General features: G+C 32.5%; 1 protein-coding gene across 6 annotated transcripts in view; it reads left to right on the forward strand.

The window, feature by feature from the left end:
• Positions 1–25,852, forward strand: part of LOC149787533 (MYCBP-associated protein-like) — a 108,961-nt gene extending 83,109 nt beyond the window's left edge. For 3 of the 6 annotated variants that reach the window (XM_089973662.1, XM_089973667.1, XM_089973665.1), the window contains 8 exons: positions 991–1,104; positions 3,201–3,325; positions 4,722–4,831; positions 7,881–7,934; positions 11,685–11,774; positions 21,014–21,114; positions 24,495–24,683; positions 25,099–25,852. In XM_089973662.1, coding sequence (XP_089829788.1) covers positions 991–1,104; positions 3,201–3,325; positions 4,722–4,831; positions 7,881–7,934; positions 11,685–11,774; positions 21,014–21,114; positions 24,495–24,683; positions 25,099–25,194 — 879 coding nt within the window. In that variant the 3' untranslated portion in view covers positions 25,195–25,852. The remainder of the gene's footprint in view (positions 1–990; positions 1,105–3,200; positions 3,326–4,721; positions 4,832–7,880; positions 7,935–11,684; positions 11,775–21,013; positions 21,115–24,494; positions 24,684–25,098) is intronic. The other 3 variants (XM_089973666.1, XM_089973663.1, XM_089973668.1) reach the window with 3 other exon arrangements.
• Positions 25,853–26,138: the final 286 nt, after the last annotated feature.

The raw sequence follows: 26,138 nt of genomic DNA on the forward strand, positions 1-26,138 counted from the left end.
TTTCTACCCAAATTGACCTAGCACTGACAAATGCTATGTTAAATCAATTCTGAATATTAGATGGTGTATATCAATGTTTAGGGTTTCTGTAATAATTACTTCTGTGTTGAAATTTACATTGATATCATGAATATCATTAGTACTACCAGTATTGAGATGATTCTGACAATAATATTTTATTTCTATTATGAAAACCACTTGTTTGCATGTAAGGTTTGATGCCATTCTCTTATTAGAAGAATTATTCACCAAGATATTACATATTGATTTTGTTCCAGAAATGATATGTTTAACCAAGTCTCAGGATAAATTTTATCCATTTTACTCATTTTAATGCACAATCTTTTGTTATTTTTATACTCTTGCCAGATCTATCAAGAGATGAATATATTGTTACCTGTGTTTGTCCATCTTGTCCTGTCTTTTTCATCTCATTTTTCATTTTGTTTCCACTTGGTAACTTTTGATGGAATTAATGGATTCATCCTGAATATGTATGAGGCTTTATATTGCACTGTATTTCCAGGGAAGAATAATTTGAATTAAATAATTTCAGCCCAAATCAAACAGTGAACACAGCAACTATTTCTGCCTGAAGATCTTATAGCATGAATAAACAATTTGTAGATCAACAAGATTATATTTTTACAAACCTAAGACACAAAAGTAAAGCCAGGATGTGGGACAAAAGTTCATGTCCGGAACAATCCAAGCTATAATTAGATAGGGTCTGTTACTAAAGTTATAATATAGAATGTGATATACATCATGGGGAATTTCCAATGTTCTGGACTGATTGAGATAAACATGTTGTTTACAAAGCCAAAGTCAATGGTGCTGGTCAGGTAGAAAATGAACTTGAATTTTATAGAAAGTCAGCTATAAAATACAATTTTACATAACCCATATCATATAATGAATGAATAAATGTAACAAAAAAGGCAAATTAAATATACATAACAAGTGGTATCATTTCATTTTATGTAACAGCTTCACTATCTGCATGATGCAGTTCAGGAACTGAAGCAGTTGTACAAAGAGCTGTATCCACCAGAGGACCAGGTGGACAGATACTGGGACCTCAGTGTAGATGATTTGAAGGAGGTAAGTCAAACCCTAAGTTAATTAGTTTCATATAAACCTTTCTCATCTCACTTTACAGTGCATGAAAAAATAGCTACTTACCTCACACAAGTGTTACCTCTTTTTGAGACCAGTGTTACTAACAGGAAAACTCAGTATGACTTAATGATGATAGTATGACATCATCACAGTGCACAGTCAGTGGTCAATTGAGATGCTATGGTACTAAGTCAGTACCTTTGGGTACACAAGCTGAATGTTATTTTTCATGTTAGAATCAAAATAATTACTTCAAAAGAGGTATATTTTTTAAAAAAACAACATGCTTTAGATGTTGCAATTTTTACCTATTTCTTTTAACTGGATCATGGGGATAGTTTCAAATTCACAATGTTGAAACAGGTTTTCTTTGGAATTGGATAAATCATTTTAAGACACTATTTCTTAAGTCAACATTCTAGTCACAAATTAGTTCTGCAGTTGATAATAAGGTTTGAGTCATATCAAAGAAATAGTGACTGAAATGGTTTGACCATATTCTAGTGTCATTGGCATAACTGGGAGTATGTTATAACATTTGTGGAGAGGCTGTCAGTCTGTTCCAGTTTAATTCCTCAGCAAATTCTGGTACCCATTACCAACTAAATATATGGAGCATACAACAAACACTACAGAAGGATTAAAATCTATGACTTTCCAACAATGTGCAATTAACTTGCATATCATACATCTGCAACCTTCTGCTCATGTATCTGGAACCTTTAAATCATAGGTCTATGACATTCCAATCATGTGTCTGGAACCTTTCAACCATGGGTTTATGACATTCCAATCATGTGTCTGGAACCTTTCAATCATGGGTCTATGACATTCCAATCATGTGTCTGGAACCTTTCAATCATGGGTCTATGCCATTCCAATCATGTGTCTGGAACCTTTCAATCATGGGTCTATGACATTCCAATCATATGTCTGGAACCTTTTAATCATGGGTCTATGACATTCCAATCACGTGTCTGGAACCTTTCAATCATGGGTCTATGCCATTCCAATCATGTATCTGGAACCTTTCAATCATGGGTCTATGCCATTCCAATCATGTGTCTGGAACCTTTAAATCATGGGTCTATGACATTCCAATCACGTGTCTGGAACCTTTCAATCATGGGTCTATGCCATTCCAATCATGTATCTGGAACCTTTCAATCATGGGTCTATGACATTCCAATCATGTGTCTGGTACCTTCTGATCAAGTGCCTTGAATTGCATTATCATGTGTTTGGAAACTTCTGATCATGTGCCTGAAACCATCCAATCACATGCCTGGACCTTCTAATCATGTATAAAACTCTCTGATATTGTGTTTAAAACCTTGAAATCTTGTGTCGGATCCTTTTAGCCATGTGTCTAGTACCCTGAAATCATGCTGCAGCATTGTCAACCACCAAGCCACTCAGCCTCAGCTAATTACAGTAAAATTGGTTATAATTACACTTAGAAATCAGTTCTGTTAGTAATTAAAATGTCTTGCATATCCTCTAGGAAAGAAATCTCTTATGTATCATTGTTTTAGAAATTCTATGTATTCCACCAATAAATAGGGTAATTTATAAAATGACTAGAGATTCAGTGTATTCCACCAGTAAATAGGCTAATTTCATATTTTATCAAATGACTACAGATTCAGTGTATTCCAACAATAAATAGGGTAATTTCATAATTTATAAAATGACTAGAGATTCAGTGTATTTCATCAATAAATAGGCTAATTTCATTTTTTATCCAAATTTCTCACAATTCATGTAGTTTCTTAAGTTTTAAAGTTGTTAAAGTTATATTATGTAAGTCTCCTGCAAAAAGCACATACCCCACTTTTACAAAGTTTGTACAAGTCCTTGTCTGATTAAAACCTTAGCCCAAATTTTCAGAAACTTTACAAAGCTGGGTTTATGATTGGGGAAATGCTGTAACAAATACACCATAGAATATTCTGTAGGCAAGATACTATGAAAAATTTCTTGTGGCAAAATTTTAGAATGGGTAAAACATTACTTACAAACTTGTATATCGCAGTTTCAGTCTTATTCTAGCCAGATGTGTATGATGTGTTTTACAGGAGGTATTACATCTCGGTGAAGATGATGAAAGGAAAGAGAACTTTTTACACCAAATGAACTCAGCAATTGCCAGAATGAGCTTCCTAACAAATAAACCTCTGCAGAAACAGCTGTATCAAGCTGGGTGAGTCAGAAAAAATATGCACGTGTACATATACATGCATGCACGCATATGTGCATGCAGGCATGCATGCACACACACACACAAATACACACACACACAAATACACACACACACACACACACACACACATGAAGAAATTAGTCCCTCTAAGCAACTAATGTTCTATTAAATGAAAGGAATCCACAGGAATTCAAGATAAGACAATATCTTCTTTCAGCTAAAGAGTGTTGAAAACATCTCTGATATTCTTGATTCATAGGTGACAACAAGATTTCAAATCATCACATGTACCTGCAAGAATATTGTGTATTATGTTACTGATTTTCGCCTAGTGTTATCGTTGATTCACAATGAAACAAAATTTCCTTTTTTCAACAACTAGGGACATTTAATTGATGAAACAACAATTAAGCTTGATTTTTTTTAATGCATACAACATTCATGCTGCAATTTCATTTAATAGTGAAATTTCTGCCCATCCTTGGGAAAAGCTCTGGGTGCCAATTCAGAAATTTTATGTTCACTACAAACAATGGAACCTACTTTTCCATAATGAACCACATCTGTAAAACAATGGTTTTTATGCACCAAGTACTCTTTTTCTTTACTTCTCTTGCTACTGCATATTACATTTGTGAATTGGTTGTTGTTGTTGTTGTTGTTGTAGGGTTTAATGCCTTTTTTAACACATGATAGGCTATACATGGTGGCCAGTATTAATGGTGGAGGAAGAACCAGGGGAAACCCCTTGGAAAGAACCACCAACCCTGTGAATTAGTAGGATAAACCACTGATTAATGTTAGATGTTTTAGTTATGCTACATGAACATAATTATAGCAGATTTTCAACTGGTCAGTGGAAGTGAGTTGACATGACACACTATCATGACCATTGGCTCACAGACATATCTATGATGGTCAGTTTAAGTGAGTTGATGTGACCCAGTATCATGACCATTGGCTCACAGACATATCTATGATGGTCAATTGACACTTTTTACATTTGAATACATGCATTTATTATTACACTGAGACCAAATTAAAAGATAGAATTAAAATACTAAATTTAGTTGACAAAACTTATTTAATTGGCAATAATTTCAGAAAGAGCTGCCACCAGTAGATATTACTGGCATTTTCATCACTTGAATTATCATAGAATATTGTTATTTACAGTGTTCTGAGACATTTTTTTAATAGAAAACGTAACAAAAATACATGACTGCTTATTAAAAGTTGTGAATTTCTTAATGTTTAATCAGATTTCCAAGCACTGAACATCATTTTTGACAATAAAATAAAATATTCCTTACTACCTTTATAATTAAAATGGCACATATAAATTTACCTACTGAATATTTTGTTATATTTTACTTAATGTCATTACAACTTCTAGCTACCAGCTACTACTTGAAGCAGTGGATAACATTGTGTTCCAGTCATCCATCATAAGACAGGTTATGGGTTTGCCAGAGAAAGAGTTGGAAGACATGCCAGATGATTTCAGTGAGTATTACAGTAATTTTCGCTCTGTTAACATAGTACTTTGCAATATATTCCATATTGTGTATGCCAGATTTCCATTCCTTACACGTTTGTTGTTGTTGTTGTTGTTTTACTTGCACTTAGAGGAAACAAGACACAGGCATAATTTCCATGTGGCAGTGTATGCTTTGCCATCATTATCATTATCAACATTGAGATTTTGTGTTACAACTCTTTGCTTGCAATTTTGAAAGCCATATACTATGTATAATCATTCTTTATTGGATCCTAAATCCTTTCTGTGTCAAATTGTGTTGGATGTGTCAAGGATGAGACTGGCATTTGAGCATAATCCATAAAATATTGCGGCTCTGTAGCACATGGATATTAACGATCCTCAGGATGTAGCAGTCAGATGTTTGTAACATAAAATTTGTCTTTTGTGAATTATGGATACTTGCTTAACAATACACAATAATAACATTATAAACTTTCTGTTTGAAAAAATAAAATCATGTATTCATTTTTCATACATAATTATTGTTGAAGAAAAGAAGAAAAATGATCATTCACTTGCCACACATTTATCCATATTAGGAAGGAAATAAATCGATTTCACTTGGTATCATTTCCAGTCCATTTTCATCTGTTTTATGAATAGAATTCTAATGAACAGTCTGTTCATAATTATGTCATTCATAAAACGACGATAACTATTTTTAGATGCATGCAAATTACAATAAAAATAATATACAGTGTACTAAGCTTCGACAGAATTACAACGCATACTTGCTTATAAATCAAGTTGAACTGCAAACTGCACAGACCCAGATCTACTGTCACATAATGTGGCAGTAGTTTAGGGTCTCTGTAAGTTATTAGGAGCAGAGAGTCAAACAAAAAAAGGCCAAAGACTCTGATCTGTTAGCACATTATGTGGCAGCTGACCAGGGTTTGTTTTATTTCCAATTGGACATGACTTATAAGTGAGTATATATTTTATTCACACAGTAACATCAATGTCAAATAAAGTGTTTTTAACTTGCAAGTAAATTGACCAAGGTTGTTTTACCGCAGGCAAAATGTTATCTTTACACCTATATATTTTTAGAATCTGTGGAATGCAAACTATCATGTGACAGTTTTGTTGATACTGTCTATACTTGCTTGTAAGATGTGTCCTTCAGCAAATAATTTAAACCCTGATCTGCTGTTGCATAATTCATTGATCAGGATCCATGTTGTTTATTTGGCTGATTACCTCTAACAAACTGCAAAGATTCATATTAACTGGCACAATATGCAACTGCAGACCTTGGTCTATGAAGTTGGATCCAACTTAAAAGTGAGTATATATGGTACTTTTTGTTTGCATATGAAAGTTACAATGCAATGAAACAAGATAGGTAAAAAATATAAAGTACTTTACTGTGGATACAATAGAAATCATTTGTACAATCAAAACTCTTCTTTGAAGAAGTATGTAAAATGTTGGACATTCCAAAAACTACTTTGCATGACATTTAGGTAGTTTTAAGTGCAGGGTTGTTCAAAACGTAAATGACAATGGAAAAAAGAAAGATGTGACAAAATGTGACAGTTGTAAATTTATAAGATTAGTTATTAATGAGCATGACTTGGTTTACAAAGCACAATAAATGAATATTTTAAATAAAAATATTAGAGAGAGACCATGCCAATAAGCAATAGCCGGTATAAAGAGATTAAATGCTGCTAGAAATAAGAAACTACTGTTCCACTTATTAATGGATTGACCATAGCTAGGGTAATTTGTATTGCTTGTCTTTTAGTTTTGCTGTGGGAGAACCTATTTGCTTCATTTGCATAGGTAAAGTACATTAAGGTGAACAACACAGTTTATTGGAAGTTTAGCAGTAAATTAGAGAAACATGTTGAAGAAACATTAGCATGAAACAGTTGAAGTCATCCTTGTTAAAATGTATTGACTTGTTTGTGATCAGCAGTAAAGTCTCTTTGATGTTGGGATGGACTCCAAACATGTTATCATGAAAAAGCAAAATATGATTATTTCATTTTTTGGACTGGTAAAGTTAGTAGCAATACAGAAGTGGAATTCTATTTTCAAGGCAAAATGTTGAAATACATCTGTCATGTACTATCACAAATGCCAAGATTTTATTTGATAACTAGTGAATCATTGCATGTTTGACACTTACTCAGAGTTGTGCAGATCTAGAAAGATCTCTATAATGCTCAGAAAAAAATGCTTAGTGGGAATGATAACTAGATGTCCATTTGGTGATGTAACAATGGCATCTAGAGTGTGTTTGTCATGGTCCAAAAAGAAATCTTATTATGATGGTATGCAGTTGTCTTATAAATAATGTTATTGGACCCTCACAAACGTTGAGGGAACCATTCAGTCAAACAAAAGACATCAATGTACAAATACATCAATGTAGAGCTGAATTTATTGCCAGTGTTATCTAGACACTTTCCAGACAATAATTACATATTTCAGGATGATGATACACCTGTACATTTTGACAGAATTGTAAAAGAATTTTTTATATATCCAAAAAGTTCACACATTTTAATGACTAGTGCATTGATTTAGTTTAAACAAAACAGAAACATATGGTTAAAAATAACAATGGAACTTCAAAAGAACCCCATAATATTGTTTCAGATGATTTATATCACAAAATCCACACCATTGGGATGAGTTTACCAGTATATTAAATAATAAATTTGAACTGGCCAGTTCTGAAACATATGATTAAAGTTCATGTTTGTCATTGATACAATATAAAATAATAGGCAAGTCGGATATTTTTCTTCATTGTTGTTTAAGTAAAAAAGTTCTAGCTAGTTTTAACTTTGGCGAGATTTCCAGCTTAGAAAACATATAACCTCAAATTTATATTCTTCAGACTGGTGATACAGTTCTTTCTTGCAGTTTGTTGGAATAATTATGTTGAAGCTGTTACACTTATTTTTGTTTCAAGACACCATTGATATGTGCATGCATTTTATTTCCCAACAAATGATCACTCATTTATTTTCCTTCTGTTTCTACACCATATAGCATCACTGCAGTCAAATTCATTATTCCCTAGGGAAACATCAGAAATGCCACATGGTAGGGTGTACATTAATTTCCTTATTTGAATATTCAATTCCTAGTCTCCATTTCTACATTTCTGTAATCTTTAGTTTTAGTTTATAGGGTTAGAATGCAATCATTCTCATGAAATACAGCGGTCCCTCAGTGTAAAGCCCTTGATTACACTGCCAAATCTAATATAACATGGGTCCCATTAAATTGGTCAGAATTTTTTCTGTACTACTTAGTTTATTTCACTTTAAATTAGCTCTGGACTCAAGAGAACCAATTAAAACATGATTACACATCATTACATTCTCTAGTTTCTGTGTATTAAATCACAATCAATACCCAGGCTTGTTGGAACATCCCACGGTATAAGGCTGCCTAATTTGTAATGTAGGTAACATTTTTGTGTCCTTTTAAGAGCATTATAAAGAGGGATCACTGTATGACCAGTTTTTTGGGTTATTGTTTCTATTCCCCTTGTATTAAACTTACAAATATAATTTACCATTCGCATGTTTACCTCTTTGTTTCTATTTAAAACGCATGCAGCAGCTAAAAAAGTCACTTTTTCTTCTTGAAACTAACAGTAATATGAACATTGTGAACTTCTTATTAATATAATTCTTAGTTGATTTCAGCCCACTGTGCTTATAAAGCCCATGGTATGGCCCTTTGTTGTGTATTGGGTGTCATGCATCATACAGTCATCAACTGTTTACTCAAAATTGTGTGATCATAATCACCCCGGTTTGCAAAGGAGAATCCTGATAACAGGGCATCAAAGTCCTTAAGATTTTTACAAAATTAATGCTGATTAGCCATCAAAATGAATATCTTTACTTAAAAACAAAAATAGATACAACTTACAAACTGTTGGACCAGTTTCTACCAAATTTGACACGGAGCATTTTGGACATGAAGGCCTTTCAAATTCTTATAATTTATGTCAAATATTGCTTTCATTTCTAAAACTAGTACAAACTGTAAAATGCTTCTTAAAAACTAATTTTGACCAAATTTGACATATAGCATCTGGTTTTTAAAGACCTTTAAATTCTGTAAAGTAATGCAGATCTCTTATTAAATATTGAGCCAGTAAGAAATGGTACAGAGAAATAATCTCTGACTCACTTGGGCCGCCTTAATTCATTTTATAATATTAAAATATAAATTACGGTGAAGAACAGCAGTACCGGTTCCTCTGATAATTGTTACTTGATGTCTGTCAGTTTCCATCTCAGTACAACAATTTTACCTGATGAAAATTTTGGCATGATACAAAATCCATAACTGGTAGTATAAAGCATGAAGCATGTGTACACAGCATGTGGAGAAGATTTCTTAACATTTACATCATATATAACTCTTTTTTTTCTTCTGCAACCATTGTTCTTCAGTGTCTTAATTGACATGTAACTTTTCTTAATGCATTGCTACCATGGTTTTCCTGAGTAAATTCTCCTCATGAACTTTCTTTCCACATTTTTATATCTCAGTGCACATTACTCATGCATATTCTTTTTTTAATATTCTTTTTTTTGACTTTTCAGTGGGACTAAATATTATGCTGTTTATTTACTTTACAATTTATCATTATTGTACTCATTAGGTATAATTTTATTACATAATTTAAAGTGTCCACATATGTGTATATTTGACTCCATAGAAAAATTACGAACTTTCACAGTTTTATATTTTCAGAGAGTGCAGGATAATTAGATAAAACATTATTTGGTCTTGATCTCTGACTTTTCTACAGGTCAATTCCCGCACCTTTTTGAAGTTGCCAATATTTTTCCAATACAGTCACATAATCGGAACAAAAATATTCCATTCACAAATGAACTGTATCCATTAAGGTGCATGTGCAGTATGATAGCCCAGTGTTTCCATAAAAGGAAGAGAATTTCAGACAAAACATGGGTACATCTAAATTGCACACTATATATAGTCTCATTGTTATGTATTTTAGTTATATATGTGGCCAGTCAGATGAACATGGATCAGATGAAAAAAAGATATCAATGAATCTTCCACCTTGTTGAGTAATGAAAGGGTTAGTCCATACCCTGCCACATCATGCATACACTGCACATTGTTTGTCATTTTTGTTGCGGGGAAAAAATACTTGTCAGCAAAACTAATATGATCAAGTACTGGACACTGGTTACTTACTAAAATATCATGTTGCTTACACAATGAGCTGACAATATTTAATAATACTGTAATTATTATGATCCAAGTATTTTATAAATATTGTGTAGTGAAAATTACTGCCATTTATGGCATATAAATTACTCCCTTGTTATAACACTGTTCATGGAAGCCAAAATATTCCACTTTATATGAGACTGCCTTATAATGAAACACATGATATTCAAAATTTAACTGACCCTTAATGATATTGGATCCATGACAATACATATTGTTTAGTATGAACAGTGTTTAAATGAAGGACATTATAGTATGATAGTGCTGTATAACTTTCATATTAAATTCTGTATACTTAAGATGCATATTTGAATGTCATGTAATGTAAATATTAATATCATTCAGTAGATATGAAACATAATCTTTTTGTATATGTGAATTTTATATATTGATATCATGATTATCCCATAAACTGTTGAAGATTTCAGTTATTGACTTTACCCATTTACTTATCAGTAATTGCAGATAACAATATTTCAATGATTTACTCATTTAGAAATCTCCTTGTTTTGATCAATAAGTAGAAAAACTTCAATAATTTCAGTACATAAATAGCATCTTTGTATCCCAGTTTAGTATATCACAAAGTATCAGGGGGACAGAGAAAATTAGTCTTGGAATAATGACAATTTTCTTGTATTATTGTTCATTTCAGCCAAAAATTTAATTCACTTTTTACAGACAGTTATCAATGATCAAGCTTCTGCTGCTAATTGGTGGGCTCCAATTGGGGCTGTTGGAGACTATGATTCCTGTCAGGTGGCTTTGCATGATATAAATGACTCCTGAACACATATGTATTGAATATATAGACTCTTTTTAAATGATTTTATTCATGTGTATAAATATATAATCAAAATAAAGATGATTGATTATTTATTTGATATCCAGTGATTATTATTACATACAGGTTTGCACAAGAAGAAAATGTGTAAGAAAGACATAAATTGTCATTTTTGGAACAATTCTGACAAGATTTTGACACACAAGTCAGTACTAAGCATAAACTGAAGGGAAACTTTAAATGAAAATGAAATTAGGTGTCAGAGATAGTTGTACTTAATGGAAATATACACATCATTTAAACAATGTTGCATAATGAGTATCTGAATATAGTGCACCGTTCCCCAGTGACATTGATTCCATAGAGGTCAAATTTGAGTACTTATTAAATAACCTTATCACCTTATCTCCTGATCCAGTCAATGAATGTGCATCATATCTTCACAGTGCATGTTAAAGGCATAACATATTTAATTTCCTGATTGTAATGTATTGAATTCAGGTCTGCCTTAAAGCTAACAGGGTATGTGATTCTGACAGAATTCATTTTACCAAAGGTCTCTTACATGTATTTACATGTTTTCATGATGACTGATGAATTAATAGAAATCAGCATATATATTTTTTATATTCATTAGAATGCCTTCTAAAACATGACATTCTTCATTCCGTAATAGTTTATCTTCTATAATTACAGGAGTTGTGGAATAATTGTTTCTTTTTATGTTCTTTTGACTAACTTGAGATTTTTATTCATCCATTAATCTCTCCTTTGACATATAGAAGTGAAGTCTGAATCCAGAGCAAGTCGCAAGTCTAAAACCCCAGCCCCTCCCAAAACCCCTGCCCCTAAAGCCCTTTCTGATGATGGCAGTGAGTACAACACCCTTGTAATACACACCCATAGGGAAGAAAGTTTTCCAGGGGAGATTACTCTAGATACAATTAGATTTCAAGATTCCATATACTAAAAGTTTAGAAATATATTATATCTGGGTATTCTGCATATATTTCAATTAATTTAAAATTATGTAATGTGATGCATTTTTTAATGCATTTGTAATGTTAAAGTGAAGTATTATTAAATTATAATTCATGTTTCATTTGCAATTACTCATAAAATTATGTAATTTATGTAAACATTTTTTGGGAGTCAAATGCTGTGAATGATATAAGTTGTTGTTTTTATAGTAAGCCCAATTTGTCATTTTAGAATGTGTGACATAAGCATAAACCATTCATGGATAATGGAGATTGATAGTGATTTCAGTTATACTTAATAAAACAACTTAGCAAGTTTCTCAGTTGATTCATTTCATTGCTTTAAATTTTTTTCTGTACATTATCAGTCACTTGACTTTAATATGGAATCTTTAGAATGCTGCACTAGAGGTATAATCTGATTTTGTCTAGAGAAATTCCCTGGTTTGGGATACATATTCCGTCACTAATAGTTGAACACCAACCCCTCACCAATAGTGCTGAGTCCCTACCATGTAATGGTGGCAGATGATGCACATGGCAATATGGAAGCTTCAATCAATTAGACTTTTATTAAAAAGGCTTATCTTTATTATAATTTTGTATGTTGGGTAGTAGGTGATTTGAGACATAACACTGGCACTCGGTGAAGGTTACAGGGAATTGCCTCCCCTTTCCTGTGTAAATGATCTGGTCAAAGTAAGACTAACGTTTCTAAAAGCTTCAAAATTAATAGTACATTAAAATTCCAAGCTGGTAATATCAGCATATTTGCTGAAAAAACATAACATAAATTACCAGATATTGGCAGTTCATATGGAGCTTTTGAACAAGTGTTCCAGTAATATTGCTGGTGCATATGCATTCCAAGTTTTAGTACTTGGGGATTTATAACTTTATATATGATCCAATGGATGCTTTGGAGTCAGTTTATCCAAGTATTTTATTGCATGATGGCAAAGGGAGGTAACTCATTTTAATTATCCTCTCCACAAATGCCTGTGGCTTTTTGTTTCACCACATTGGAGTGAGAATGGTTTAATATGGCAATCACCAGCATAGCCAGACCCATTGTACCATTAATAGCAAAATTATAGTCCCTTGGCTAGGTGTGATTGTCAGAAGATTGAAGTTGCCTTGTTTGAGAATCTGAATAGGACATAAACAAAACCAAATAATAACTTCAAAACTTTCTTTGCCATTTGTTCTAAAATTTTCAATACATACTGAAATGTTTTGTCATAATAAAGACTTTCACATTTTTTTGGCATCAGTTGTTTTGGTAATGAGTAATCACAACTATCTGTTCTTGAGTGCAATTAGAATTACCACAGTATTATAAATCCATGCACTCAAATCAATTAGAACTACCACAGTATTATAATCTATGCACTCACATCAATTAAAATTACCACCGTATTATAAATCCATGCACTGAAATGAGTTAAAATTACAATAGTATTATAAATCCACCCTCTCAAATCAGTTAGAATTACCACAGTATTATAAATCCATGCACTAAAATCAATTAGAATTACCACAGTATTATAAATCCATGCACTCAATTCAGTTAGAATTACCACAGTATTTTAAATCCATACACTCAAATCAATTAGAATTACCACAGTATTATAAATCCATGCACTCAAATCAATTAGAATTACCACAGTATTATAAATCCATGCACTCAAATCAATTAGAATTACCACAGTATTATAAATCCATACACTCAAATCAATTAGAACTACCACAGTAATATAAATCCATGCAGTCAAATCAATTAGAATTACCACAGTATTATAAATCCATACACTCAAATCAATTAAAATTACCACAGTATTATAAATCCATGCAGTCAAATCAATTAGAATTACCACAGTATTATAAATCCATACACTCAAATCAATTAGAATTACCACAGTATTATAAATCCATGCACTCAAATCAATTAGAATTACCACAGTATTATAAATCCATGCACTCAAATCAATTAAAATTACCACCGTATTATAAATCCATGCACTGAAATCAGTTAAAATTACAATAGTATTATAAATCCACCCTCTCAAATCAGTTAGAATTACCACAGTATTATAAATCCATACACTCAGATCAGTTAAGCACAGTCATTGCTACTGTTTTCAAATCAGAGACATGTATGAAATATTTATGACCTTTTAGTAACCTTTTAGTCCTATTTTCTCCTGGCTTAGTTCTGGGGTTGCCATATTCACCATTTACCTGGTTTTGATTTCATTTACTTGGTCAGTGGGTGTTTAAGGATTCAGGTCAGAAAGCAATTATTATGTTGCCCATGTGGGACTTTATTTTGTATGTATTGCAATGAATGTGACTAAATATTAATTGAAATGTTGTCAAATCAAGGTAAAGTAGATGCAAAGCTAAACAAGTAATTAAGCTGAACTTTGTGTTACCTGTGTGTAGACCATGATTATAATCTACAGTGGATCAGGTATTATTTTAGTCACAGACACACTTAAATATTTTTTTTATGATCTCACTGGGAAATAGGATCTGTTCAGATAATCGATTGATTGTCAAAGTAAAATGTGCCAAACTTAATCATTTGCATTTAATTTTCTTTAAAATCATTTGAAAACATTTTTTAGAATATAATTTTCTTTAAATAATTTTGTTTTCAACATGAAAATGTAGTTACATAAAAATAAAATGGTTTTTTTGGGGGGGTAGGATGTCCAAAATTCAACGCAGATTGATGACATTTTAATATTTTAAGCTTAAACATTTTATAAAGTGCAAATTCTCATGGTGTATAGTCACATCGTTCCAAAGTCAGACAAAATTGCTAATGTATATTTTAAGTTTTCAGCAGAACTAAGTTTATCTGAACTCCATGGAGAATTTGAAAATCATTTAGATAATTACAAGTTTTGATAAATTACTGTTGGTTCCTCTAATTTAGTTTATAATTGGGTTTGCAAAAATTATGTTTTTATCATACTTAAATTTATGAACTGGTGGAAGAGGTCCACACAAAGATCATTGGTTATTGTTTCTTTAAATTCAGGTTTGTACCAACTACAAAGACTACAAAAATGGGTACCCCTTGAAAAACAAAATCATAATTCATATTGTACAAAATATGTACACATGAGAGATATGCATTTTGTATGGCCTAGATAAACTAGTAATTAAAATGAACTAGTTTCAGATAATGTTTTACTGTTGATGAGACGAAATATCTATACCTTTTTGTAGCTAAAAATAGTTATCCATGATTAGTCTCATTAACTGCAAATGGCTATAGCAGCTACCAATATTCATTCTACTGTATTTACACAATTGTAAAACCCACAATACTTTTATTAATTGGCCTGTTGTAATTTAAAATATTCAATGAATAAGTAAGTTAGTGGTAGGTTAGCTAAGCTTGGCTATTTTCAAGTCATCTGAGTAATACACAGAACAAAAGTAGGAGTGTTAAAATGTTTGATGGTCAAAGGTCCACATGTTTTTGTATTGTCAGTGTTTGACTGTAACTACCAAGAGACCTTGATCCACTAATGCATTATATGTTGGTTATTCTGGGTCTGCACTGTTAGCAAATGTAATTGGTTGGCTTGCAGGGAAGATTGGATTATTGACAGAAAAGGGTTTGGTGAACAACAAGGTTGTGCATGGTTGATGAGTTGCATTATATGTTCTATTTTTGGTTGTTATTTTCTTTGGTTATGATTTAGATTTAGGAATATGCGTACTTTGCAATATGCATATGAGAGATATTCCAAAATTTTGTGGACACTGCACAGATCAATAAAAGAAGGTTCACTAAATAAATTAAAATATGACATAATAAAAATGCTGGTATACCATTTCCATGTACCTCTTCAAAGATTTGTGGAATTATTGCATTTATTAAGAAAATCATTTTTTTTATATTCTTGTTAAGAGACTCAATTCAGCTATTGATGGCATTGTCATGCCATGTGATGTCACAGGATGAAATTGTTATATAGTCCATGGATCAGGTTTTGAACTCTCCTTATTTGTGTTCCTTACTTAGGATTTTAGAAGTGAATATTATCCAAGAAATTATTTTAAACATCATCTTCATTTCAGTTGCCTAATTTTGAAGACATAAACAAACGTTTTTGCTGTCCTATTGCAGTCTTTTATTGCAAAGCCATGTTTTTGCTCCACTCTTAGATATAAAAAAAATGTCATTGAACTTGTTTTCATGAGGTACCAGTTTTTCTTGGAATTATGGTTTGCTCCAAACCATAAAATTAAAGACCCACCAAAAACTTTAAAAGTGAACCACATTCTGCAGAAAGCTCCCCCACCCTGTTTTTTTTACTGATCAACAATGCTCAGCTATTTGACAGTTCAATATCATGACTGTAATAAATATTATCTTTTATATGTTTTATTTTGACCCATTTTGATAAAACAAATGTTATAAATCAGGTATATGGTTTTCATAGTCATTAGGTTTCTTAACTACTCACTGCCTTATATCACTGTGTGATGAGATCTATAGTAAGATTGAAATACAGTCATTATAAAGTATGTATGTGCTAGTATTACTGAAAATGAAATAAAGGATAATTAAATGATATATGAAAATTAGTTTTAATGCTTATTTACATTGATCCTTCATTCAGGTGAAACTGCTGTCAAACATACTGCAAATAATAACATTGTACTGTATTCTCTACTCTTCTCTGTGTTTTAGCATTCAGTTACAGCCATAATCCATCTGAATGAATAATGTACATAAAGTGTTGATAAATTCAAACATGTTTTCTTCAAATTACAGGTATCAAACCTATTAAAATTTAAATCCTCCTGTAAGTGCATCTGATTTTTTCCATGTATTTAATCCCATTAGGAACAAGAAGACTGTTGATTGATGCACAAGTGCTAATTAAACACTATGTACATACAGTAATTACATAACAGTACTCCAGCTTACATGTCCATGAGTTTTGGACAAACATCATCTCAACCCTGCCTTGTGGTACACAGAAGTATTTGTCATGTAAAAAGTATCCAGAAATTGCAAAATTGCCAAAGTCCAGCTTTCTCGAAGCCACCTGTATCTCCAACATTTTATACTGAGCCTCATTCCCCTACTGCACATAGAAGGTTGTCAGGGCCAGCTCATCACACTGAGCAATGGGCCATTGGTCATGTGTTTGGTTCACATTTGGAATAATGACATCATCCACATAACAGGGTGTATGAAATGTACTGATAGTGCAACTTTATAGACAGTGGTAAATGATCATACAGACATGTTTCAATTACATTTTGCTTGGTGTTGTTTGCTGTGGTAACTCCATTTGGTGCTGACCAATGGGATGAAATAATAGTGCTAGGGATTGATCTTGTCAGTTGTTTGATTACTTGTACAGGTTAATCTACAAAATAAATTCATATAAATTTGCCAACTTTGACAGAGGCAATGCCATGAATTTAAGCACACAAAGAAAAGTCTTTTTCTAAAAACCACACAACCACTAAAATTGATACTCACCAAAAATAAATGAAACCAGAGTATTTTATTAAATGACAGAATTAATTCCCATTTCATGCACATCATCCATTCAGGAGGGGACATTATAAATATTAAAATGGCTTTTACAAGACAGAAAATATTCTCATTAAAATGTTTACTTGGAGCTGAGTTATATCACTTAACATGGCCAAGAAGAAAATCAATATTTATTCAACAAGCTGAAACATTTCAAGAAAATGTCAAGGATTATATGAAAATATTTGATTTAAATATGTAACTCTGATTGTTTCCAGTTTGTATGTAGTGTCCACAAATTTTGTGAAGACTTGTACTCTGCATTTTGATAAGTGATGCATTAATTTAAAATTGTTATCATATTGATCTTGGTGGCAGCAGATTATAGTTTGGATCACAGTCTACTTGTATTTTTATTTTGAACACCTTTGAGCTGAGGTAGAAATGACAGGATAGTTTTTCCTGTATATGTCAATAGTCAAACAAGTTCAACCCATCAGTCTGTTTTTTTCACACTTAGTCTATACTGTTCAATAGCAATCCCATCTGTATTATGATAGTCTATCTCATGTATACCATATATAGTCATGTATAAGTCAAATCCAACTGCATACACCCAGATCTGCTAGCACACTATATGTTTGTTAGGATTAATCAGTAGAACAAAAACATAGGCTGTGATCTGCAAGTGTACCATGTTGTTTGCAGTTAGAGCTGATCTGTAAGTGAGTATATATGGTAGCAGTCCCATTTAAATCACAGACGTCAATCCACTTAGTAAAGCTATCTTCCTCATGACTTGATTGCATTGACCCATGATGTTTGTAATTAGCCACATTAAAGATGGCATCCATTCATGCAACTTTGGATGCAAAATTTATTTTCAGTTGTAAATTATTTTGGTGTCTTTTCTATGTCACAGAAGATAAGCAAAAAGAGAGATCTGAGTCCATTATAAGTATCAGTAAGTTATTGGTACATTGTTGTAATGCTGATTACTAATTGCATTGCAGTAGTTTGAATATGATTGAACTTAGACAATTGTTTGTTTATTTTCTTGTAGAGATAGTTGAATCAAAACATGCTTGATAATAACATATGTTTTTCATCACACTAGGAGCTGTTTCTTGTGTACAATTACCTATGCCCTAGTAATAATGAAAATATAAATAACATAAAAAGACTTTTCCAGTACAGATTCAAAGTATATTTGATTCAGATTCTTTTTCTACCACAAACATGACTGCACATAATGTATACTTTGGAATTTTTTTCTTCATCTATGTACTCTACAGCATGTCAAGATTGTCCAATAGGGAAAAATCAAAACATTATCTTAATGTTTTCATTGCTTGAGTGATATTACTGAACAAATAATTAACATGGGCAACATATTTGTCCATAGTTTTGAATGTTTCTGTGGTGAAAGTAGTTTAAATGTTTGTTATAAATGTGTGAAACTTATATTTTTAATGATACATTTTTTACCCAGTTAATTCTGAGAAAATTTTAACCCTTTACTCCCCAAGTAATAAGAAAATAATACTGATAATGTACAATTGCACTGCACTCACATGCATATTTTTGTCTGATTAGCAGAGTGTAGATATTTTCTTGTTTTCTTAATATTTCAATGTTAGAACTCTTCTAGTAATATAGTCATGAGAGACAGGAATTTCTTTTAAATAATACATTTGCTTTATTAAAGAAATAAGCTCATTGAATATAGCATTTCTACCATGTTAATACCAGGGTACCAGTCTAATAAATTTGCCCAAAAGTTGGAAGTGGACTTATTAAAAAAGATATTCTTAGTAAATATTTACAAAACTTTGTGAAAATGTTGGGGGAGGGGCTTATCTTCAAATTTGAGCTTATAATCAGATAAAGATGGTTTTAAAAAATTCCCTTTGAAAAGGAATTGTTTCACAGAATTTTTAAATTCATTATTTTTACAAATACCAATTCTTGTGGATTTTATGCTTGGTATTCAGACCAGGAAATTAAAAGAGATGTTGAACATCTGGGAACAATAAGATCCTTCCTGAATCCATGAATAAAATTTTGCAAAACAAACAAAATATTGATACCCACAAAACAGATCAATTAATAGTATTTCGTATAAAAAAACTACAAATCAAAGGGAAATATTTTAAAATCTGTAAATATTATTTGATATAGTTTCATTATGTTAGACATTTAAATATGTCTTGCAGGTACTAATGCCAGATAGTACAGTTCTTGATTGCATGTACTGTAATGCTTCAGAAAATGTTAACGCTAACTTTTGTCGTATATTTTTAAAGGATCTAAATTATACACAATACCATATCCTATATTGAAAGACGTTAATAAATAAAAACTTAATATATCTCCTCTCTGATAGAAATATGTTTATAATCAAAACTTCATCAAGTACCTTTTCGTTTATAAATTACCATATATACTTATAAAGAGTCTAGTGCAAAGAGACTTTGATCTGCCTGCCACTGCATAATGGACTGGCAGATCTGTGTCTATGCAATTTGCAGTTGGATTCCATTTATACAGGAGTAAATATGGTAGAAGCATGTTCATGCATTTCAGTAATATGACTACTGTGAATTCATTTATTTACTTTTATTTTTTATGAGAGGCATAATTATTTTTCTTTTTATAAAATAAAAATGATTGTGCTGGTATAAATATTTGGATTTGCTTCTGCTTCAGCAACATTTATGACAAAGACATTTTCATGCTCCACACAGCGCACACTCTTTTAAAACATGTTTTGGCAGTGGCATTATTCTTACGGGTGAAGTAACCTACTGTGAAGAAAGGAAGGCATTTTATATTGTGCATCTAAATTCATGGTTTATATTGAGCACAAAAATCCTGCAGTGAACATAAATGGATCTACAGTATTTCACTCCTAACTGCATGAAATTTGAAGAAACTTAACGACTGAATGGTTTTCTTTTTACAGTTTCCCTTTTGTTGATTTAATTTTTACCTTGTAAACTTTAATTCTTTTTTTTTAGTATTTGCACCTGACAAGTTAATAATTTTGATAGTTATTTACTTAGTTCATTTGTTACTTCTTTAGTTCTCCTCCTTTTGACAGTTTTAAACGATTTATAAATATATTTCAAATGTGATAGTTTTTAAACATTTTTGATCCCTTAGAAAAAGTTACTTATATATGCTTCCATTCCTATTACCTTTCAATTTCACCTGTAATTATTTAAGATGCATCTATATTCTTATGGTGGTGAGGTATGAATGAACATATGTTCCAAAGTCAAGCACACTTTGAATTTATTACTTTTTTATGATAAGTCTTAAATACATGTGTACAATTTATTATTGTTAGTCATCAGCATGTTTTGTTCATGAAATATCTAATAATAATAATAATAATAATAATAATAATAATAATAATAATGATAATAATAATATTAACAATAATAGCAGTTGTGCTACCATGTTATTGCTGATACAGTAGGTGAAGCCAGTTCATACTGTGCCAAGACTCCCATCTTAATCTTAATTTATAGTATTGAATTTGTAAATGTTGATAACTAGAATATTAAAAATTAATCACCTAAATATTCTTTGTAAAACTAATTTGCAGGTGAAGGTAAGGGCAAGAAAAATGCTGATAAGGGCAAGGTAGCAGAAAAGAAAGCACCCGCGCCAGCTAAAGATCCTAAAGGTGGAAAGCTGTCGAAAGAGGTAAAAAGTATATCTGGAGCATTCACTGAATATCACGTTTTTTATATATTGTGAATTTAGCATTTATAGACAGAACCATTGCAGGTTGCTCATGGGCAGTGCCCTACCTTGCTTTTACACAGAATACATAGTTTTTAAATTTCGTTTCATGCAAATCATGAAAACTTTATCCTTGTGATATTTTTGTAACTTACTCTATGTGTGTGTGTATATATATATATATATATATATATACACACACACAGTACTATAACTTAAATCCAGCAGCAAACACATTATAGACCCTGATCTGTCACTGCATAATGTGCCAGCAGATTAAAAAGAAAGGTGAAAGTTTCATCTGTTAATTGACCTTTCCTCATTATCAGGTTTCTGCAGGAGGAACCTTTCAAGATGGAGACTACAGCCTGTCAGAAATGCTATATGTCCTGGCAACTGGGCAGTCTCCATCGTTCTTCAGGATGTGTACCTTCAGATTTCTATCTTTCCTCCTCACTGGAAGTACCTCGGTTTTCCCATCAACATGGGGGTCTTTCAATTTCATGCTATGTCATCGGTCTAGCCTTCGCACCCAAAGCATTGACCAGGGTCATGGGAGTAGCAACCATCCACATCATGTCACAGGGGATCCCTATCCTCCAGTATTGGTTGATCCACAATGGCTGGCTAGAGTTCCTTAGACTAGATCATTTTCACTATTTGTCCATAGTGACCAGGCTGGGTCTTTATCAAACATAAAGAAATCAGAGCTTACTCCATCTCTTGATTTCATCTGCATGAGGATTAATTCATTAATAAACAAGGGGGCTCCAAGTGGCCAAATGGTCTAAAGCGCTCTTCGTTACGGATCACTGCCATCTCACCTCTGTCTGTGGCGGTTCGAGTCTAAGATTCAGCCAATGTGGGTATGTGAGAAAGCTTGCCAGTAGCTTCTCGTGGGTCGGTGGTTCTTTCCAGGGTTTTCACGGGTTCTTCCTCCACCATTAATACTGGCCGCCATGTATAGCCTATTGTGTGCTGAAAAATGGCATTAAACCCCACAACAACAAACAACAACAAACAATATAATAAACAGAGAACTAACACATGTCCTTCAGGACAGAATAGACAAGATCCTGACTCTATTGTCTTGCTCACTAATGCCTAGATGGAGTCTCTTATGTATCTTGTGGTATCTAACCAAAACACCTATGAGTCTTGGGTGAAGCTTCTATTGACTACCTTACCCTACAGACTGTGTTCTTGTTTGCCTTAATATCATCAAGAATGAATCAGCTTCATGCCCTATCCATAGAGCAAGTTTGTATTGTTCATTGGAAATTATGAGTCAGTTTCCTTCACTTGCAAACCAGGGGATTTTTTCATGCAAAAAACCAGCTTCCACAGGTTGTTCCACTCAAGATTCCCCAGTCTCATTTGTATCTGTGCTGGGGATGATCAGTGTAGACTTTTATGACCATTTAGAGCTTTGGGGTTTTTTTTGTAAGCTTCTAAAGGGATAAGAAAGGGTAAGAAGCATCTTTACCTACCCCTTAAGGGTTCAGATGCTATTTCACCATTTTAAGTTGGATTACAATACCTATCAGGATAGCTTATCCTGAGAGACCTTTCATTCATACAAATTTAAGTCCATAAACCATTAAGTCCTCTCCAGATGGGATCTGTATCTTGGATATTTCACACTACCTTCTGCTTTAAACTACACTCATTAGCTCACTAAAGTAATGGATTTTTCTTTTGGAGCTTATTGTGGTAGCTCAATAAGTGGCCCGTGCAGATTCTATCAAGCAGTTATCTTCTCAGGTGAGTATTCCTGGTTGTTTGTTTGTCCTTCAGCATTTGTGGATCATCAACCTTTCATCAATCTGGCAAATTCAGCTATGCAGTGGCAAAAGATTATTTATTACTGATATTAGAATATAGATTTTTTTATGGGGCTAAAAGAAATTTTCATGATCTAATACTTACCTGTTGCTGTTGGTAGATTTCCTCCTCCTGCCCCACATTGATGTCCCACTAGTTAAAGCTACATCTTGAAGAAGAATGATGGATATTGTGCAAGGAAGCTACGGGTTGGACTTCTAAATATTCTGGTATCCAGAACATTCTGAATCACAAATTCTCATCATGCAGTTGAAAGTATTTTCTTTTTGAAAATAATAGGCTGTGCGATTGCAACAGGTGCTATTAAAATTAGTTGTACACACCCACCCCAACACACAGTAACTACATTTTAATGCAAATATAGATGGAGTTTAATTTGAAAAGTCCTTTTGGAGCCATGCAAGCATGTTATAATCTGCTTCATCCTAAACTTTGTTTACAGCCAAGTGAGTGTGTAATAATCAGGTTTAATACAAATGTAGATGCAGCTTTGTCTTAAAATCTTTTTGGAGCCCTGTAAGCATGTAATGATTAATGTTTATGCAAATCTAGATGAAGTTTCACTCTATAGTCCTTTTGGAGCCCTGCAAATATGTAATAATGTGATGATCAACTTTAATGCGTATTTAAAGTCCTTTTGGAGCCATGCAGGTATGTAATAATCAACTTGAATGCATATCCAGCTGTAACTTCGTCTTCGAGTCTTTTTGAGGGTCATGCAAGCATGTAATAATGATCAGCACATATATAGATGGAGCTTCAAATTTAGACTTTTTGGTGCTGTGCAAGAATGCAGTGATTTTAATACAAAACTTGATGGATCCTCATTGTAAAGTCCTTCTGGAGCTCTGCAAGCATCTAATATCAATTTGAATGCAAGTTCAGATGAAGTTTCATCTTAAAGTCCTTTTGGAGCCCTATCAGCATGACTGTTATGATTTAAAAATTAACTACCATAATGTAAATCTAGATTTATCTTAAAGTCACAGTGTTGTCAAATGCCACAAATCAGAATATTTTGTAGCTTGGTAAAGTAACTTCTGAAAACATCTACACAAGAGAGGACATTTGTATGGCTTATTTAAGATAATATCTGTTCTGAAGGTTAAAACAAAGATTAATGATGTCAGATTGATGCCCCAAAATGTACAGCTTCATTGTGACTGTATGCCATATATTAAAACCTCCCAAGATTTAAGACATGGTAACTTCCAAAGAGTAAAGAGTGCCACCTTGGGTGGGCATGGTGCAACACTCTAAAAAAACGGGTTAGGGACAATACTGAGTCATAAACATAGCAATCTTTGCACAGTGGATAAATAAAAAATTATTTGATAAGAAACATGTTCAAAGTCACTAAATTTAATTGCAGTGTACTCACTTTTGCCTCATATGATATTGTTTTGTCAAGATGACTTTATATGCTAAAAAAATGAATACTGTAAACCATGTTTGCTACTGATTGTAACTAATTGCTGATATTTTCAACCCATCAGTCTACAAAAACAGACTTAAAGGGCAAGACAACACCAGCAGCTTCTAAGAAGCCACCAAGTCGAGGCGCAACAAACATATCCATGGATCGTGAACAGACTGGGTCTCCAACAACTAGTCGCCCTCAGAGTGGTGTAACACATGAAGACCCAGTCATTGACAAAAAGTACAAGGAAAAAATATATGTCCAGGTATGTATTTGAGAACTAACTACAGTATTCACATGCTAAAGTATATTGTCCATTATCCAGAACTATTTGATGACACGCATTTTGTCTGGATAATGGGCTGTTCAGATCAATGATCATTTTAAGCACAATTGTGTATACGACAAGCTTATTCCTTATGAAAGATAAGTAAAAATGCTAATTGACATTTTGCTCTTGTGGCTTGTTATTTTTTAATAGTAGAATTACTAGAATTGCTTTATAACACACATATAAACATCAAAGTCATTTTTGTATTCATCCAAGTTAAACCTGAATCAGATGTTACCTCTAATATTAATTAATTGATTATGAGTTTAGCTTTTTTTTTATTAAAAAATTGAAATGTTTTTTGTTTGGTTAATTTTGTTACTAATTTTATCATTGCATATCTTTTCAGGCATATAACATCATATCAGACACAGTTTCACAGATGGAATTTGTATTTGAGGAAATAATCCAGAATGACAGCACAAGACCAACCATACAACTGTGACATATCTCTATGCACAAGACCAATTATACAACTGTGACAGATCACTGTGCACAAGACCAACTATACAACTGTGACAGATCTCTAAATGTGATATTTGACCACTTTAATACTATACTATCTTTGTTAGACATTTCGGGACTGAAAAAATTAACTGCTTTCAATATTATCTGATTTTGTCAATCATCTTGAATCTCAACAATATGCATTTTCCTATCTGTAATATGACATTGGCACTGTAAGACTTGCATATGGATAAAAACAAAATTAAAATGTATTTTGTTCTGTTATGATTTGCAGTTAACAAACATAAGTAATCTGCTTAGCAACAACAATGGGGAGGGGATATGCAGAGATATGAAATTAGGAGTAAAATATGAGCAAATTCCTGTCTTATTCTTGAACACTACATTTTGAAATGCTGTCCATGGAAATGAAAAATTATTGAAATTAAGAGAACTGACAATAATACTAGTATGTACAGGCATACCATCCAGGCAAACTTGTGATATATTTACCTGATACATGTCTATACACTCAATGCAAGTGATAAAACAGAATATTCTGTCCAGTAGAAATAATATTTATTATGTCAAATCTTATTAGTATTTATAAAATTTTATTGAAAAATTGTTTTGGCAAATAAAACTGAAGAAAACTTTGTCCTTATGTTTTGACATTTTTCAAAAATGTCCCTGGCATGCATATGTGCCATGAATATGGCAGGGGCATATTGTGTTAGGCTTGACCCTCTGTCTTCTACATATGTGCCATGAATATGGCAGGGGCATATTGTGTTAGGCTTGACCCTCTGTCTTCTACATATGTGCCATGAATATGGCAGGGGCATATTGTGTTAGGCTTGACCCTCTGTCTTCTACATATGTGCCATGAATATGGCAGGGGCATATTGTGTTAGGCTTGACCCTCTGTCTTCTACATATGTG

The sequence above is a fragment of the Sinohyriopsis cumingii genome, chromosome 11, assembly GCF_028554795.1.
Source record: "Sinohyriopsis cumingii isolate HCF-2022 chromosome 11, ASM2855479v2, whole genome shotgun sequence".
NCBI lineage: Eukaryota > Metazoa > Mollusca > Bivalvia > Unionida > Unionidae > Sinohyriopsis > Sinohyriopsis cumingii.